The 20,511-nt window shown below is 35.4% G+C and overlaps 1 protein-coding gene across 1 annotated transcript in view; it reads left to right on the forward strand.

Moving 5' to 3' along the window:
- LOC118185338 (uncharacterized) overlaps positions 1-20,511 on the forward strand; it is a 70,495-nt gene that overhangs the window by 20,410 nt on the left and 29,574 nt on the right. Inside the window, exons 3-5 of the mRNA XM_035355179.2 lie at positions 7,287-7,343; positions 10,131-10,243; positions 19,224-19,285. Of these exons, the coding sequence (XP_035211070.1) occupies positions 7,287-7,343; positions 10,131-10,243; positions 19,224-19,285 (232 nt within the window). The remainder of the gene's footprint in view (positions 1-7,286; positions 7,344-10,130; positions 10,244-19,223; positions 19,286-20,511) is intronic.

The raw sequence follows: 20,511 nt of genomic DNA on the forward strand, positions 1-20,511 counted from the left end.
ACACAGGAGAAGCCATCCTGGCAGAATGTTAACTTGCTTCTTAATGCTCCCTTACTCACTCTTGGATGAGCAGCGTAAGGGTGTAGAATAAGGGGCGGTGTTTGCTGTTTTGCAGGAGTTAGTCGGGCGGATCGTCTAGGCAGCTAAAGAATAACGAGATTCAGAATTTCTATACGAAATTACACTGGTGAAATAAATTAAGAGAATTTGCATATTTTACCGAATTGCATGAAAAGAACTGAACTGAAGGAACAACCACGGCTTCTAGATAAAAATTCAAATCTTGTACGGTAAATACGTAAGCGTGCACTTGTGTGTAGGCGGAGCCAGCAGAAAAACAGGCTTTATAAGCGCGTGGAGGGTAAGATGAATTGCGTTCGCTAGCACACCTTGGTGTTATCTTGCAGCACTCGGCTAAATTCACACCGAAACAGTAAAAACGAGTAACCACCGACGTTTAGATGATGGAATGAGGTGACGAATTGTGGAGAGCTAGAGGCAGGCCCAATCGCAAATCCAGATATGCAGAGTGTTTAATTTAACTCCCAGCGTCGTGTGTAACATATGGAAACAGTTCCAGGATATTGGATCCATCGAGAGAAAGCCTGGCCAGGTTGTCCAAGAGCCATGACTGCCAGAGAAGATCGCTATTTGTCCATTTTAGTGAGGCATAACATAGAGGCTACAGCTTCTCAGCTCTCTCGGGACCTGTATGCAGCCACAGGAATCCGTGTAACAAGAGTGACTGTTTCCAAAAGACTGAATGAGAGAGGGTTTGTTTGCCAGAAGACCGGCTGTTTGCTTCTCGCTCACATCTGTGGACAGGAGAGTCCGATTAGCATGGTGCAGGCAGCATAGTGATAGGAGTACGGAGAAAGAAATGGGCGATTGTTCTGTTCACCGACGAGTCCCGTTTTAGCCTAAACACCGATTCTCGCCGTACTTTCATATGGAAAGAGCCAGGGACCCGCTACTTACACCCCAATGTCTGCGAAATCAACAATTATGATGCTGGCGGTGTAATGGTCTGGACAAGCATCATGTTGGATGGCCGCACACCTCTTCAAGTCTTTGACAGAGGCTGTGTGACTGGTGTGAGGTACAAGGATGAGGTCTTGGAGCGCTATGTTTGCTTTTTCTGGGGTGCAGTGGATCAGAGGTCATCTTACAAGACGATAACGCAAGGCCACATAAAACTCTTCTGGTCGACGAATTTCTCGAGAGTGAGGATATTCGCCGGTTGGATTGGCCAGCCAGGTCTCTAGACCTCAACCCTATAGAGCATGTCTGGGAGGCTCTGGGGAGGGCAACTGCAACTCGCAACCCCCCTCCGAGAACCATCCAGGAACTGAAAACAACGTTGCTGAAGGAGTGGGACCAATTGCCGCAGGCACTGATAAACTGCCTTATTTCCAGTATGACACAAAGAGGAGACCATACCCCTATTAACCCATTTATTTTGTGTCTTCTGCAACCGCTGTTTCAGACCTTCAGACTCCCGCGAGGTTACAGTTATAATAGACAGTTATAACAGACCCAACAGTTATAATAGACGCACGAACATGTGTTATAACTGCTGAATGTTTATTTTGTTTGTATTATATCAAGCTATGTTCACACCAAATTTTATTAAAATCTGTCCAGCAGTTCTGGAGATCGTAGATCAAATATGAAAATTCTCTTAATTTCTTCCACCAGTGTATATTGAGCAATTTTTTTTTTTTTTTTTTTTTTTTTTTTTTTTACTTTAGATTTCACATTCAAAGAAACTAGGGAAATCGAAACAGAGACGAAGAAGAATGGTCCTTCTGAATTTTTGTAGTTTATTCTAACAAAAATGTCAAGAACAAAGCACTAAAGATTGTGGTACTACTGCGAACTTTCCTCGCACATGCTTAAATGTTGTTAGCTGTGAGAAAAGCTTTTTTAACTTAAAATAATTTAAGAAGTATTTAAGATACCTTTTTGTGTACATAACAGGAACTGAAGGAATCAAATAGACCTTCTACAATGTTGTCGACAGTTTTTCAAACGAAATAATAATTTTAAAGGTTTTATTAGGATTAAAATTTTGCTTCGACCTGTAAGGTGTATTTTACTTTTATAACAGTTATTTTTAATTTTGAAATCCTTTCCTTTCAGTTCTTGTTTCCCACTTACAGCTTCTAACCAGAATGAAATTTTAGAATTTCGTTGAATGCAAATGAGTTAGAAGAAGGAGTTATTTAAAGGAAGCTCAACTTACCGCGAGAGAGAGTGCTTAGAGGTCCTTAGTGGCGCATGTTTGCCTTCTGGCTACTTCGTTGTTGAAGCTATTACGTTCGGCCGTATTGTACGTGCACGTGCCTGTTAAGAATCGCCTCCAAATTTAATTTAAGGGCCAACTACGTTAGGTATTTGTGTCTAGCTTGGGCTAAGTCTATTAAGTTTTGTATTAGATTAGTTTCTTATTTTCTTATCCAGATTTAAAAGTCCAAGTGGAGGCTTTCCTGTAAGCCCGAGAAGGAGCCATTTGTTATTATTTCTTTGAGTGAATAAAAGGTATTTTAACCCTTTTCACGTCTCTGTAGTAACTATTGTATTCAGGAATTCGCTACATAATTCACTAGGTTCCTGGACGTTAGATCTAGACAAAGCATCGAGGAAAAATTATAAACTAAACATGGAGTTTAATTTATTTCCTATACGTTGTTCTGACCTTTTTCAGTTTGCTTTTGCATCAAGAGGAACACCGAATCCAGAGACCGCCCCCGGCAGAAAACTCAGAGATTTCTCCGGATGGTAAAAGCTTCAACCACGTCTCTTTAGCAAGTCTAAAATCTCCTTAACGTTAATACTGAGAAACTATGGTCTAGATACTCTTTCCGATCATTCAATTCCGTATTTCTTTGGAAGAGGGCAAACAATGCTTTGTCATGCTCAGCATTTGTTATCTGTGCTATAAGAAATAAATATCTTAATTTCTTGCAGAGTGAGTACAGGATCTCTTTAGAAACGCCATAATATTGTATGAAACAGAGAAAACTGTAGAAAGGAGGAAACATCTAGCCCGGAGAACACATAATACGATTAGTAAACATTACAGACTACGGAATATTACATTAAAGCTAGTGATAAGTATAGAGTATAAAATATGAAATCAAACAGATAAGTAACCTGAACCTACAAAGATGTTATCGAAAAATTTTTAAGGTATCCTTCCCACATGTCCTTTTGGTATATTTTGGAAGCACAACAAAAGGTCCGGAGTTCTAATTCCTCCAAAGGCATTGCACATTTTTCATGTTTGCTGCTCTGATAAACTTAATGACAGTACAGTGGCGCCCAAATTAAAAATGCATTGAACGATTATTCGTCACCACCAGGATTTGTCGACTTTTTTCCCTTCTCCTGCTTCCGTCATATAATTGGAAGCACGTCCGGCTAACAATTGAGAAGCCCATAGTTGGAATTCCGGAGAGAACATTGTATACTTCTTCATGTCTACTGCTCCCAAAATAAAATGCCTGGTGATTTCTTCAAATTGCGATCTTCAAGTTAAGAAGCAAAAATATTAATAAAAAGAAAATTAAGTAGCTTTAAAGAGAGCTCAGCGTATAAATACATAAGGTAAAAGTATGGGGGACACCAGCGATGTACCATAGGTCAACTGGTAATGCCTTCCCATACTAACTCTTAAAAAAAGGGGGGAATTGCAAGTTTTATAGGAATTTACATAGACTGAAGCTTTCCAAAAGGTCTAGAGTTTGCTTATTATGGTACATCGTGCTATCTCACAGTACGCCCTGCATCCAGTATTTAACTAAAATAATGATGTAGAACATAAGTAGATTACAAAATAGTCGGAATACAATTTGAGATTCAAAAGATAAATTGAACATCTGATTTGGTGCAACAAAAATAGGAGATAAACATAATTAAAAAACAGATAAACATAATGAGATAATTATAATTAGTACTGGCAACACAATGTTAAAATTAATTGTAATAATAATGCTAAATAGGTGGGTGTCCATGGGTTATTTCAGATACATTGGTTTATTGCAGTTTATATAGTTCACGAGGGAAGCCATTTTATCCATAATCACAGCATGTAAAAGTTCACTAAGCAGTATGTGGACTTGACAAAGATCTAGGCCGTAGGAAGAAAGTCGTTGCATAATTTTCTGAAACTTTGGATACTGATGTTTATCTTTAATTAAAAACCTTTGGAATGCCAGGAGATCAGTTCTTGGGCATTTTATGTGAATATCCTCAGTTAAGGGGCATATGTGAATATAAGGTGTTTTAAATACATAACACAAATTCAAAGATCTATATAACAATAATTCGCAAAAGTAATACCTTTTATAATAAGACAGTAATGCCTAACTTTTAAAACGTAATAATTATAATTTGATTTTCTCTTTTATGCATTGAATTTTAATTTTTGCTGCTCTGATAAACTTACTTAAAGTCAACGCCAGTCCAAGTCTGAGTTGTACTCTAATTTTAAAGTTGTTCTTTTTTGTTATAACTTATCCCACTTGTCTGACCGTAACATTAAATGAGAGCTATGAATTTTATCCTTGCTAAGAGAAGAAGGGTAGCTTCTGTCATTGGCTTAGTCTTCGCGTTGTCATAGAAACGTAATCGTCTGAGTCCTCGCTTCGGATAGTAAAGAGAAGCTGCCTTTGCTATGATTGGTTCGCTTGTTTTAAAATTAAAAAAAAATATGTCACCCTTTCTGAGTTTCTTAATGAGCTAAAATGGTTAGTCGAGAGATTGGTTTTTAATTGATTTTCGGTACCCGTTATTGCGACAGCTTATCTCTGGGCTTCGCAGCTAGCCTGGATAGTCCGGAATAATCGCCATTGCACAAAAGGGGTCATCTTTTTAGTAAATTCAAACAAGAGAATCTTACAGCAACCCGATGGCGGGCGTAGACGATCAAGGGGGCAAAGACCCTGAGATGCAAGACCACAATAGGAAGTAAGACATTTTAACATGTCTTATTAGATGATGGCATGGCACTCAAGCGTGACTTTCAGGAACTGTTGTTCTCGAAAATCGTGGCTTAGGCCACTTGCACTCCCCATCAACGCTAAATCTGAGGCCATGACAGGGTTAAGGAAAAGTCTTGGGTCAAGGCTACCATATCCCAGCAGAGTATTGCACGTCAAATACCCAAAGAAGAAGCAAGAACCTTGTGAGCTCAAAGCTGCCATGCGTAGCCAGTACCGTCACTGAAATGGGAAAAATTTAGTTATCATTAACTGTTGCAAAACAGGAGAGAGATCAGGATCACTGCTAGGATTTTTGTCCGCCAGTACAACCAGTCTCTGCAATTCCCAAAATTCTGCCTCAATAAATTTAAAAAATTTTGCCTCACGCAGCAAATTCGATCCACCCGATGTAGCAGCATCGATTGCACCGCTCTGAGGTCGTCCCTGAAAGAGATACATAGAACCTAAAATCATCAGTTTAGTGTAGCAATCATCAGTATTTATTTCTTTACTCTCTCGCAGTTTAAAAAACTGATATATAATTTTTTATAATCTGAAAAATTTTAATTAGTCCAAAGGGCTTTGTCCCTGATTGTTTTCGTTTTGCGATTTTGCGTCGAATCACTCTGAATGTGAGTTTCACTTTTCAAATCTTTGCCACCAAATATTGCCGCCCTGTATTATATTTGAAGAAATTAAACAGTGATAGAATCTGTATAAATGCATTTATTTTTCTCGCATTGTGATAAAACAACGGTACAGAGTCATCAAATTTCGAATGACGTAATTCTACTGCGAATATGGGCATCTGAAAGCCCAAATTTGAAATTTGGAATTTATTTTATTACCGATTTCATATTTTGTAAAACTTTAACGAATTTTTGATTAAAAAACTGAAGGATTTCATGGCCAGCAATGGCAACGTTGTACAGAAAAACACCACTTTTATCTCTAGCGCTGAGACTGTGTATCGGAAATTCTAAAGATAGGCTCAATTTAAAATTATTTTGCAATATTGCTCTTAAACTGAATTTTATGGTTTAAGGGCGATGAACACGAATTTTAATAAATAAAAGTAACATGCAAAATGTTTAAAATACGCCCCTTTGGGACGTAATTTAAAATTTGAAACTTTTCAGATTTTCTAGAATGATTTTAACAATTTAATTTTAAGTTTCATGCAATTTAGTCTTTAAAAATTTATTCTAATTGTCTTTATATAGAATAATTGCAAAAAAGAAACTTCTCTTATAAATTGTAAATTCAGAACATGCAGATTTAAATAAATAGTTATCTGGATACAGTCAGCATTCAAAACTAAAAAAAAAATTACGAATAATATGGTTTTATATAGAAATTTATTCTACTGCAAATCAAACTGTAACAAATAAATTAATGTTAAAAAAAGAGATTAAAACTCATATCTCTCACTAACCTCGGCTATGCTTGTGAAGGTACGTCTTAGGTATATAGGATCAATACTATCTTATATTTAATATATTTCCGAAATATATATATCTGACATAAATGCTAAAATAATGCGTTTAAGCGTAATGAAAGCGTTTAAAATAACGCAATTAAAACCTATTAAAATAATATAATTAAAACGCACTAAAATAATACGTTTAGATAGATGTAAAATAATACGGGCTGCGTTAAGTTAAAAAACTAAGTCCTATGTGTAGAATGAGTGTTTAAGAAAATAAAATGCGTAGTCATAATGTTTTGGATACTATGTGTTAAATCGCATTTTCATGCATGAAAATCACTAGTGCAAAACAGAAATAAAAAATTAATGTTTATTAATTTTTTTTCAATTTATTTTAGTTCATTCAGTATCTCTTATCTGCAAAACGAAATTACTCTGGCATTGTGCTGCAAAACAATTTCATTTTATTTATGATTATATGAGATGCGATATATATGTCATTAGGTAGGAACCATTAATATGAATTCTAACTTGCGTTTGGACTTTATATTTTTACCTGCACTAAGATACTTTTAAAACTACCTGCTGCTCCTCCTGGTCTTCTGCGGAACTGTTGTCTTATAGTAGATGCTCAACACCTACCTTATTTATGTTCTTAAAAATATTTGTTACTTTCAGAAGTGGTCGACATAGGAATATGTTGCCACCACGGAGTTCATTACCTATTTAAACAAACCTGCGTGTACACGTTAATTTAATTATTTCGATAAAAGTGTTATATTGCAACAATTTTTTTATTTTGTCAGTAAGTATTTTGTCTTCCTTTGTGCATGTTCGCTATTTTTTCTTCTAAACAAGCTGTATGTTTTCAGCTGGCGAAATTCGTATGACATGGCAAGAAGATAAACAGCCTATAAGAGACGATGAAGGTATATATATTTTGAATTTTCTTATCTTTTATTTTCCTAGTTCCTATTTAAAAAATATTTTCTTTTTTAAAATCAATGACTGAGATGAAACTAAATTTAAACTCCAGCTCGGAATTTAATAAACAGATATAATTTATTCAACGTCGCCTAGTTAGTATGTGGATAACGGTAGCAATCCTGCGTCAGTGGGTTCGGATTGTAATTCCTGGTAAAAAAATTAATGTTTATGTTTATTAATTCTACCCAGAATAGGGCGACATAAAATCCGGCCTTAAAAGGAGTCCTTTCCCCAATTACTAATAAGAACGATAACGGTATAATGAAGAAGTATTACAATCTAAGGAAGAAGGATTACGAAACAGGATTACGATATAAGGTTTAACTTAACATAGCCTGCTTTGCTCTGCCAAACTTTATCTTGCTGAGATGGATTGAATTATCGTCGTCTAAAACTAACTAAATAACTATGTACTTTGAATTTTCGTAACATGGAAAGATAAAAGCCAACGATTTGTTTGCTTCTATTTGTAGTCTAAAACTGTAAATCAAAATTAACGTAAACTACTGTCTGTCCAGGTTTTAAATCAACTTCAATATATAAGATATTTTCTTCTCCTTCCAGCCTGCCTACATGTTGTAATGGTAAGCACACTCGGACATTGCTCATTTTTCGACTCGGACTCCAGGACATTGCTCATTTTACATTGCCTTCTACTTCAAAATAACCTAGTGTCTTTACAGTGGCGCCCGAACTAAAAGGTGGTGGACAATAATTAGTCCCCACCAGGATTTGGCGATTGGGTCGCCTAATCCGCAGTCGGCCTTTAAAAGGGGGTATATAAGGTATTTTCTCCCTCCTTTCAGCACGTCTTCGTGGTGTAACGGTTGCACACTCGGTGCGTATCTAGAAGTATAGGTTCGAGTCCCAGCGAGGGCATTGCTCATTTTTCACGTCTCCAGCTTAAAAAAAAAAAACTAATGACTCTAAAAGCAATTAACAGAAGCAAAATTACAAACTTTTGTTCTTCTATGATTCACCTTTAATTTGCGATAAACAGTGAACAGAAAACTAATCATTCATCAAAGCAGCAGTTATGAAGGTTGTAGAGAAATTAGGTATTTTTTTTAAAGCAGACAAGATGAAAAATAGCAAACGCTTTCGCCGGGAATCGAACCACGGGCATCTGGAATACCGGCCCAGCGTGCGGAACCACTACACCACGAAAAACGCTAGGAAAGTGGGAGAAATACCTTATAAGGTTACCAAGTCTTTGGTCAGTTGAGCTCCAGTTTTGCTAACTTCTGCTCTCTAAATACTGGTTTCATTCGCAATTTAAAACGAATCTTCCCCCCCCTGCCCAAAAAAGCAGCTGCTGGCACAGCGTTGCATGAAATTTTTTTTTAAATGATCTCTGTTTGTAGTTAATGTTATATCTGAAAGGTTTCTGGTTCCATCCCCGATGATGGCAGGTTTGTTTTCAAGATCCCTGCTCACAGATCTACAAGCTTATTCACTCTGAATAAAAAATAATCTTTTATAAGATATTTTACTAAGCGGAAATATGTATGTATTCGCACATATGCACAAAAGCTTGTTTCGAAGATAAAATAGCAAAATAATAACACAGAACAAACTTATCTGATAATCAAAAAATCCCTCGAATCTTCCTCGAAAAAATCCCTCGAAAAAAAATCCCTCGAATTCTTCAATTATTTCTGCAAACTTCTGATTTGCAATTTTACCTCAATTCCTGCTGGTATATCCTCTGAAACTGTCTCTGATGTACCTTAACCATAAGTGCAGCACAGTCTGACAGTTGCTATTCTGGAGCTTATAATTTTCGTTCAGTTTTCTTACAACTGTTTGTGAGTTCTGTTTTCCCTCGAAATGAGAATTAAGTTAAGTCCTGAAAGTAACTTTTGTCAGTTTTCAGTACCGACTTTTAAATGTTAACTACGAACTTTGCGAAGATAATGTGTTACCCTAGGCCTTTGGAGTAAATGGATCCAGCTGCATGACGGTGTCGATACTTTCATGCATGTCTTCCATTGTTTTCCACTGTTAACTTTTATGCCGTAGAAACCTTTTTGAAAATTTCTGGCTTCCAAAACTGACAGTATTGCATGACGAACCAGCACTTTTATGACGGGGAATACTTACGAAATTTTCCTCAAAAATAGCCTGTGAAGTAAGTAATTTCATATAATCGCCATATATGAAACATAGTAGCCGCCCAGACGATATAGTGGTTAGGAGATAAATTTGTAAATGTATAGCATGGGAGCACTCTAAATGTATGTCGAGGCGAATGTCCTCTTGTGTGGATCAGTGGTAGTGGGGAGGAGGGGAGATCGTCGGACTACCACTCCGTGGTGCTCTCTTTCAAAATTGGGGAGGAAATAGAAATCCAACCTCCTTGAGGCACTGGCAACCATTCTTCCATGAAATTCGTGGACAAGACAACAATTGAAGCATAGTACTTAAATAAATTATTTTTCTTTATTCGTTGTCTGATACACATTTTTAATAATTAAATGGAATAATCGATTTATTCAAGTTAGCTAGCCTGAGTCATCTTTGTTAAGGAACGTAAGTGCTTTTACTTCTAGCGGGTTTTCCCCCTCTCTCCCCTAAGGTGGTGTTTTTTTTTTTTTTTTTTTTTTTTTTTTTTTAAGGAGAAGCAAAATTATATGTATTCTTAATTTATTTTGCATTAAAATAAATAAATAAATGTACATGACTAATTCTGAGACCTTTTATAATGGGATGCATAATTTTTATTTCAGGCATTTATCTAGTTGAAGGAGAGATAGTAATTACAAACAGAATGTTTACGAAGGACCTCTTGAATCCTTACAGCGAAGCCTACCGCAAACTATCTTTTTATGTCCAGCAGTCCGTAAGTATTAGTTTAGTTTTTTATATATATCAAAAACCACGATATCAAGGGCTCTATTTAATTTCCTTTTTAAAAGTTTCCATCATGTAAATAATGTATAGGGAGAATGAAAAGGAAATGACTGTTTTCAAAAAAGAATAGACACAATGCCCACTGCATGATGCCGATACAATGATTGCTACCATTCTCACAGCATAGCCAAGAACTTAGTTAAGGTGTAGCTTTGGTCCATGCAACATCATATCACCGTAATAGAATTATTATTTTCAATGATCTCAGTTACCAGCACTAGACTCCCGAGAATCTATAGAGAATCCATTAGCACATTGCCAATAGTGCGTGCCCAATGGAGCTTCCTGAAACGCAAATATAGTATCAGGGCAAAAACAGAGATTTTGTTATAGATGTAAATGTGAAATGTTTTCTTTATCTACTGGTGTTCTGTTTCTTTTCAAAAATCATTAGCTGTTCTTGATTCATTCGATATTAATGAAAAGTAAAATCATATGATTGACCCGGCGAATACTACAAACCTCTCGTGAAATATTTAATCTCTTTAGTTTCCTTTCTTTTAGAGAAGATGTAAAAAAATAAAAACTACTAAAAAAAAAAAAGATCAACTTTACCTTTCTTTAAAAAAAAGTACTGTTACTATTGGACTATCAATGAACAGCAAGTGTCTTCAAGTGAACAGCAAGTCTTCAGTTTTAATGCCACATTTTAAACATTTTCCTTTACAAATCTTTATCAATATGAGAAAAGGTTAGTTTTCCAAGGTTCCTGCTCAAAACATCTACGATCTTATTCAGTTTCAATTAAAAATAATATTTTTTAGTTGTGTTGCAATATATCATTAAACTGCATGTTTTCATATATGTACATAATGTTTGTTTCGAAAGCAGAAAAAGAAAATAACAACACAGGTAAATAAATTTATATGATCATCAAAGGCTCTGAGAAACTTTTAAGAAATCAACTAAATAAATTTTAGGAAAATAACTGATGTTTGTAACAGTTTTAACAAATTTTATGCTGCCCAACTGGGATAGTGGTTAGTGTCTCTGATATTGCTGCACCGAAGGGCCCACGTTCGAATCCCGGAGAAGGCATGGATGTTTGTAAATGTATAGTGCCTCTGCGGCATTGGGTCACACGAAATGTGCGACATATGACGACTGTCACCTATATGGTGCCCAAGGCTCTTACCAATGACAGGCGCCTTTGACTCCTTGCCTCGATGAATGTCATGGGCTTGTGCTGACCATTGTCAGACAAGTGAGGCTGATGACAGCAACAATGTATTTTATTGCTGTTCAGCTGATGCATCAACTAGCCTTGCGAAGCAAAATATACAGATTAATATTTATCATTTCCAGCTTTGGAGCTGAATCACATTTCCAACTGCAGAAATCCCAAATTCTATATTATTTCTGATATAGCTTTTTCACACTTATGAAACCATATTAATGTAAAGAGTGCCCCAAAATTGTATCTACATGTTTTGAAAATTCAGGAGTACCAATAATAGCATTTTTTTGGTCTTACATATATTAAACTTGTACATGTTTCAGTGACAATAATTGGTAGTAGTCCACCATCTGTAACGCTACAGATATAATCGATGAAAGCGAATATTATTTCAGCATAAAGGAAAGTAAATTTAATATAATATGGTGTATTCCACCTGTGCACCAATGGTACACAGGAACACCCCCTGGCTCCCTACTGGAAATCAAATGTGATTGTGGCTCCCAGACTGCTCTGGCTAGACTAACAAGTAATGGCCACCTTGAATATCTTTCCTTTGATAGTGGCAGAAAACTCCATCCCGCTTTGTAAAAATTGCTGTGACCTTCACCAGATCACATACTGGGTTGCATCGGTTTTTCTAAGGAGGACTTAACATCCGATCTCCTCACTGTTATTGATTTTTTGACGGTCAACAACCTTCTGGAGCTGATCATGTCAGATTTTTCGAGGATAAGCAATAAAAACATAAAGGAAAGTACAGTTTAGAGTCTGTGATATGTCTCATGTCATCTTATGTCCATGGCTTTGGGGAGCACATATTAAAAATTTATATCTCTCCTCACACTTCATCCACTGTTCTTCACTGAGCTCATACTTCATCTGATGTCGGTGTATCATACATTCGTGAGCTCTCATACGATTTCTATCTCAAGCTTGACACATAATATTTTAACTGTTACTCGTGACTAAGGCGGAATATCAAACTTTTTGCCCCATAGTCTTTGCTTTTCACACACATTCTTAGTTTTCAGATAAAATTTTAAACTGTGCTTACGTTACTTAATAGGAAGCATGTGCTCCTCTCTGCTACTCCATGCAGGCCAGAGTGTCTTGTGTATACTGTAGACACTCTCACCAAAGTGTCCAGGAAGCCCACTTAATGCATAGACCACACTAGTGCTAAAAGTGCTGTTAGTATTTTCACAGTAGGTCTAGTACCTTTTATTTATTTTTAATGTGCTAGCACATTGACTTTCAGATTCAATATTTTCTTCTTTATAAGAAACAATAATGAAAAAAGAGAGTTGAATTTGTACCTTACTTTGAATGCAACAGAAAATGGTAGTTAGCATAGCGAAGCAGTTTATTTGTGCTATAAAAATCTCTCCTTTCAGGCACATTTAGCAGTTACCAAAAATAGCAAATTTTATTTCATTTTGCTATTTTTGATTGGATATCGCCTTCGTTTCTTAATTTCATCAGTACAAAGTAAATGAAAATAACCATTATAAATAGTATAATGAAGTAGTAGTAGACAAAAGTATAAGGTACTGCAGATAATATCAGCCTAAAAAATTGAATTCAGTTGACAATGTTGAGCTTTTAGACATCGAAAATGAATATCCAAGGGCGAGAGTAGGAGCTGAGTTTAGATGAGGGTAAATCTCCAAAAAGAGACATTGAGACACTTTAAAGTAAAACACTTATCCATCTAATATTTAGTCCTTAACAAAATAAACTTCAGAAATCCTGCGATAAAGAATCTTAGTCATGCCATATTCTAAAGTGTGCAAGGTAGGCTGTTTTGACATATTGTTGTTTGCTCTGAATTTTAAAAACATTATTGAAAAAAAATAGCTTTTAAAGATCATGTCAGAGAATGTCATCTATTCAATACCGCAGAAGCATCGAAGAATGATAAATAAATCTTTAAGTCCTAGTATAAAATTTTTAACATGATAAATGACTTATGAGAACAAAGAACAATGCGAGTTAAGATTGTATTGTGCTTCTCTTGTATGTCAACGGCGACTGATAGGATATTTTTTGAAGCAATAATGTATAAGAATAAAATAAGAAACCAATTACAGACTCCTTCTAAGCAAGGCAAAACTGAAACATCCATGTGCCACAGATTTTACTTTTCTTTAAGCATTAATTAATTTAGCAAACCTGCTATAGTAAAGTAATGGTAAGTATTTTCAGTGTTTTTTAGCTTGTAAAAATATACGTAATTAGCATGGAAAATAAGCAAACTGTCTGCACATAAATGTATATTAAATAAACGAAATATTTATTTTAAAATAAAATAACTAAAAGAATCAGCTTCATTACTAATTTAGACCGATGTGACTTTTCATTTTTCTATTCATATTTGTTGGATAAGTGTTAATTTACCAGTTTATCAGATTTAGTAAGATAGCTAGAAGAAGCTTAAAATGCCCTAAAGGGAATGAAACATGAGCAAATAAAAAATATTTTCAATTCTAATGCATCCCTTTTTTTTTTTTTTTTTTTTGTAATATTATACGAAATATTTTTGCTTGATGGTCCAACTGGTGTAGTCTGCCTACCTCTAAGTGGACCGTAGTAGAACTAAAACAGCAAAACGCTAGCAAGCGCTCAAACATTCTCAATATAGACATTACAGCTTCAAACTAAAATAACAATTCAGATATCTGTTGTTGACGCTTAAAAACCGCAAATATTACTTACTTTTTTAAGTACTACTTGAAAATATTGCAATCACCAATAGATACAAAGCCTTGAGCTTTTGCAGATTCATTCATTTAATGCCTAAAATAGATATCTGCAGTCATCAGTTTGCCTCTACTCCCTTATACACTCTCGTCATCGACAAAATGCTTTGTATAAAAAAGCATATTGTTACATTAAAAATGGAGTTTGAAACCTCTGGCACTCCAAATAAATAAATAAAAACTTGATATAAAAGAAAAATAAATGTACTGTTTTTCCTAGATTTTTGAAGGATTTCGGATTTAATTGGCCATTGCTTAGTTTTTTTGACTTGTCCTGTTTTTTCACATTTTTCTTCTTTACAAATTACACCGTGTTTTTCTGCCTTTAAGAAATATCTTGCTTTTTCTCTTTTTGAAGTGTCCACCAGCGACCGAGCGGTAAAATCTCTGAATACAGGTAGTTCTGACCTAGGTTTGAATCCAGGCGAACGGGTTTGCTGCATGGGCCTTTTCGAGGTTTTCCCCCTGTGTAACATGTATACGAGCCAGTTTTCCATAGAAAGTCCTCCATGAAGGCATCCCTTCCCTTAGGCAGATAGCTTTAGCGTGCTTGCCATAATAAACTAAACCAAACCGAACCTCTTTTTAAATAATGTGTAGAGACATAGCCGACTTCTTGCCTACAAATATTTGACCAGATTGTGTTATTATTCAAACATATAAGTATGTTTATGTTTTCGTATTTATATTTGTATTTTGCATGAAGTTTATTTTACAGTTGCGTACAGCTTTAGCTAATTATGTGGCAAATTTTGCAATAAAAAGTTGCATCGAATGTTATTTCCCAGGGTTTAAGGGGGTTTTCCATAATAAGGGCTACAAACATCTGTTTTTCTGCAAATATCTATATCTTATTTTTTGTTGCATGCTTGCTTTTCAGAGCTTTTAAATAAATCAGATTAGAATTATATTGGTTGGTTGTACCTGAGCACTTGAGAAATATCTGCCTTAAAAGAGATATTTTCGTGGAAAACTCTCTAAGGGAAAGTGTTCTTATATTCACATTACGCATGGACAATGCACGTAGACAGGCCATTCGCCTGCAACTGAATTTGATTTAACTTGGAATTATTACTATAGTTTACTCATACCCAATCGGCCATTGGTACACTGATTAAGGAAATCTGGCTTGTATCCATGTTACACGTGAAGAAAACAACGAAACCACCCATGCTAACGGCCTTGTCAGGGTATGAACCCAAGTCGAACTACTCGTTCAACTACTTTACTACTCAATCGGTGGTGAACCGACTGGATTAGGAGAACAGCCTTAAGATTTTTGGAAAGTTTTCAATATTCTGGATACGCAGTCCGTTTCCTTTATACGCAGTGCCAGATTTTAAAAATTTCCGTTATGTTCCAAGTTTAATCATAAATTTCCTAGTTAATCGAAATTTTTGGCACCATAGCCTACACAATCAGTTTGTTAATAATATCCAGAAACTAGGGTAAGATTTAGAATTTTTAATCACGGGCCTAATTTTTAATAAAATTGAATTATTCTCAAAGGCCTATTTTTGGATAAAATTGAATGAAATACTTTGAAAGTAATTTCTTTTAAATACAACTTACGTGTGGTAAAAAAAGTCTTTTAAGCCGCTGCAGTTAGCTGTACTGCATATTAAAATAAAGTCTATAAGATGAAATAATTAATGAATGACGAACGTGTCATATTGAAGTATAATATTAATTAGTGTGTAAAAAGTTTACTTTTGTAAAACAGGAGAAGGTATCCCTAATTATTTAGCATGAATCAATCTTCTTTTATCTCAAAGATTCAATCATTTTGGTTATAGAGTTTGACTTGCTTTAGTATAAACTAGTATCAAACTCCTAACAGACTAGGAACGAATTATCGCTGTGTCTGAAGATAACGACAAAATCTTGAAAAGGTTTTAAAATAACTTTTTTTTATTAAATCAAAGCTTGAACATAGAATGCATTCTTATTCTTACAACTCATCCACCACTCGTGGCAATGTAACTTAAAGTAACAGTCAAATTTAAATTAAAATTTAACCTGGTAGTCAAATCCCACACAATTGATTTTATATTCTGCGTTGGCTCTGAACTTCTCACTGGTGTAACAGTTTAAATGTAGGCAGCAGTAAGGCAAAGCCGAAGAATTATAATCTTATTAGAGCTAGCGAAACCTAGTTACGTGGCCTTGAGAGGCAAAAACATGCCCTCGTCGTATCCATGATGAACCTAAAACCTTCCATGAGATTTACTGGTGCTGCTGGAACCTGAGATCATGGAGTGCAGGGGAGGCAGACTAAAAGTTGAATACTCTCAAGATATTGTTCTAGCTTTTGTTTGAGCGCCACTTGTAGAGTCTTTTTCTTAAACTATTTCGGAATCAGGAAAGTGAAGAAATCCGCAATGCCCTTGCCGGGATTCGAGACCCGGACCTCCCGATAACGCGTCGAACGTGCTTTCAGTTACATCATGAAGGCAAACGGAAAGTAGTGAGAAAATATCGTATACCGTACTCTGTGAAATGAAATTTGAAAAAGGCGTAATCAAATATGACTTGCATGGTAAAAGTAATAAATAATCTTAGAATCGTTAAGTTGGTAAATTAATGATTGCTTTTTAAAGCGAACCAGTTGAAGGCTAGGGAAAGATGTTTTCTTGGTGACCTTCCAAAATGTACTGCTTTGCATTTTCCTTTCCAAAAAGAACAAAAATCAAAAATTCTCTCAGTCCATTCTATAGCGGGAACTCAATATCATTACAAATGGCCCTATCCAGTACGTGCTATTTCATTTTAAAATGCACTGCTAATTATTTTTGTATCAAGTAACAGTAGAAATGAAGATTTTTCTCCGATTCTTTAATCCAGCGGTCGTCAACCCTTAGAACATCGCGGACCACTAATATGAATTTAAAAAAAAGGTAAATACATTTATGCAATAATAATCAACAAATTATACATATTTCGTTCACATTGAAAAATTACATCAAAAGTTCAAAAATCTTATCTTCTTCTGCAGAAAGCTTTACATTTCGATATCACTGAAAAGGAACTTCACGAAAAGTAAGAACTAACCGGCAAACGCAAAGCAATATTAATAAACTGACAATGTTATGCCGCCAGTTTTGAATTATTGTAAACATGGCTCCATCGATCAACAGTTAGACAAAGCAAAAATGGAAACTTCCAGTGATTGCAATTATAAACAAGAATGCAGATGATTCTCTTAGAAATCCATCAAGATGCCTATTGACACGGATAAAAGCTGTGTTATTAACGACCACGATAGCATATGTTTGTAATTAAAAAGAAAAGAAAATTCCAGTTCGCTCTATTATTGATAACAGCAGTATATCCATGGATGCCAACTCTCACTTTCAAATGTCGCTAGACATACTTTCAAAAGAAGCTAAAAAGTCGCTAAGTTCAGAAGGAATTTCGTTAAAAGTAGTAGCTAAAATTTAAAATATATATATAATCCATATTCTATAATAAGTTTTGTTACTCTCATTTTTTAACGTGAATCTTCATAAAAATATAAATAATGTCCCAATTTTTCTGCGGACCATCAAAACGTTTTACGGACCACCAGTGGATCGTGGACCACCGGTTGGCGACCGCTGCTTTAATCCACTGAATACTGGACATTTCGAAGCAGGTTTAAATTTCGACTAAAACCCTGTCTTCGTGTGAAGTTTTTAGGCTACCATTGCAGAAAATTACTCAATCTTGATATAGTTGGACTGCAGTTCATACAAATTCCGACAAAAGAGCTCTCTGCATGAGCGTTTGCTTTGTTTTCTATGTATGCAACGTAAATACGAACAAGGCCGCCTTCGAATATGATGGCATCTTTGTCTTTAGGCAGTTAATTCTTGTCAGTTTTAATTCAATGAACCAAGCAACAACTTCGACTTTTTCTTAACGTGTAGATATATTATCTGAAATAAGTAATAAGGGTGTTTGTCAAACTTAGCTAATTATAATATTTTTATGAAAGTAAAAAATGAAGAGCCGTTTCGATAAATACCATTAATTAATATTGTAACTATTATAGGGAATTACTAACTATTGTACACATTGTACGTAATTACTATTTATTACTAGTAACCCAGTTACTAATTAGTTAGTAATTACGTACATAATTACTAACTATTAATAACTTATAACATAATACTACAATTGAATTTCGTATACCCAGATTAACTAAATTCGCAATCTATCTAGATATTCGAAAAATCCAAATAATAAGAATTTCTTCTTTCTTCAGGCCAAATACAAGTTTCTTCTTCAACGTATTTCAAGAAATATTATAAACAGTTAACAACAGCAATAACAGGGCAAAAAGAGAGTTACTTTTGTCAAGCTGTGAAGAGCTTGGAAATGAAAAGTATAATGAAGAAAAAGTTTTATTACATACAATAATTATAAGACTTATAATAGTTACGTATAAAGTTACGGTCCAGCCACGAAAAATAATCTTTTTAAATATTTATCTAATCTTTTTAAATATTTTTGGTTTAAATTTTAGTTGTGTATCTATGATAAAGGCCTTATAACTAAAGGTTTTAGTAATAAGTCGATCTTCATTAATGTTATGGAGCTGGTGTTTTATCGGAATTGAAAGTTCTTTCAATCTGTATTTGACCATGTTATTTGCGTCCTAAAGGGTAGCGTTTAAATTATTATTATGGTTTAGATTTCGAGCCACCTTTGTCAGTTTATGTGCATTAACGTTACCTGTGATGCTGACATACGCTGGTAACCACTAAAGAATCCAGAACTTAAATACTTATAACTAAAACCATTGTCAGACTTAAAATTTAGTTATTTTGTTTAATTACACTATCTTTTTTCAATTTCATTAAAATTTCATCAAATCTGTCAACAGTTTGAATGGATTATATTTTAAATTTCCTACTTTTACTCTGCAATTTTTGCCCTAAGTTTTCATTGTAGCAAAGCAAACTAATGACCATGAATATTTTCTCTAGATGGATGCAGTTTTTATTCCCTCTTTGAAGAGCTACAATAGAACAAAAGTTACAAGTTTCAGGTAAGATCTTAAAACATACACTGGTTTCCAAAAATTAAGGAAAAATCCCAAAAATACCGATAACTCGTTGAAAAATAAACCAATCTGTATAAAATTTGAATATATTGTTAAATAATAATTACTGAGTAAAACTAAAGTACGCTGCAATCGAAATGTGTCATCTGCGAGGAGCATAAAATTGCATATTTCAGAGCAAGACTGCAAATTTCGCTGTGGTATTGAGATAAGAAATCAGGAATATCTAGTTTGTAACAATGATCCTCAGGCATTAACTTGCCCGAAGAACTGTGATGGAGAGCTATTGAAAGACTAAAGGTAGGACAAAGTCAGGCAGATACAGCCAGATGGTTAAATGGGAGTCCTTCTATAGTTAACAGACTTTGGCTGCAATTTTAAACCACAGATTCGGCATCCAAGAGGTTAAGCTAAGGACGGCCAACCACTACGACGAACGCCGATGACCGATATTTGTTGTAAATGCACACGAAGGAATAGAACCGGATCTACGACACAAATCAGATCCTTTCTTGCTGCAGCCACCAGAAGGTGACCACGCACAGTTGACATCAACGTCAACTGAGCGTGGAAGGCTTCGCGAAGGAAGTCTATATGCCAGGCGATCAGCCATTTACGTGTCATTCACGTCATGTCATAGAAGGGTACGTTTGAGATGGGCACGTCAACATAGCCAATGGACGGATATTGTTCTCTTTATGGATGAGTCCAGGTGTATGTGTTTGGGGTGGTATCTTTTTGGGTGGACGCACAAACCTCCATGTCTTTCCACGTGGAACCGTGAATGCTCAGGACTATAAAGATGACATCCTTGATGCTTATGCGTGCCCCCATGCCGGGGCAATAGGTGTTGATTTGCTGCTACAGGATGACAAATGCTAGACCGCACAGGGTTCCTATGGTGGATGATTATCTTCAGCAGCAAACAATTCAGCGCATGGGGTGGCCAGCTCGATCAATGGACCTGAATCCTATCGAGCATGTATGGACTGGTTTTGAAAGACGTATAGTTGCTCTAAATCTTCCTCTTCAGACCTTTGCTATGCTTGCAACTGCTCTGCAAGGGCAATGTATCTCCCTTCCTACACAACTGATAGACCATATAATTGACAGCATCGCACATCGCTGTATTGCTTCTAAGAGAGACTAAACTCCATAAAGGTAATTTTTCTAAACCAAACACATCCGATTTGTTCATTTTAGACTTATGC

Source organism: Stegodyphus dumicola, chromosome 3, assembly GCF_044657685.1.
Source record: "Stegodyphus dumicola isolate Sdum_Otavi_A_Nest chromosome 3, ASM4465768v1".
NCBI classification, from domain to species: Eukaryota; Metazoa; Arthropoda; class Arachnida; order Araneae; family Eresidae; genus Stegodyphus; species Stegodyphus dumicola.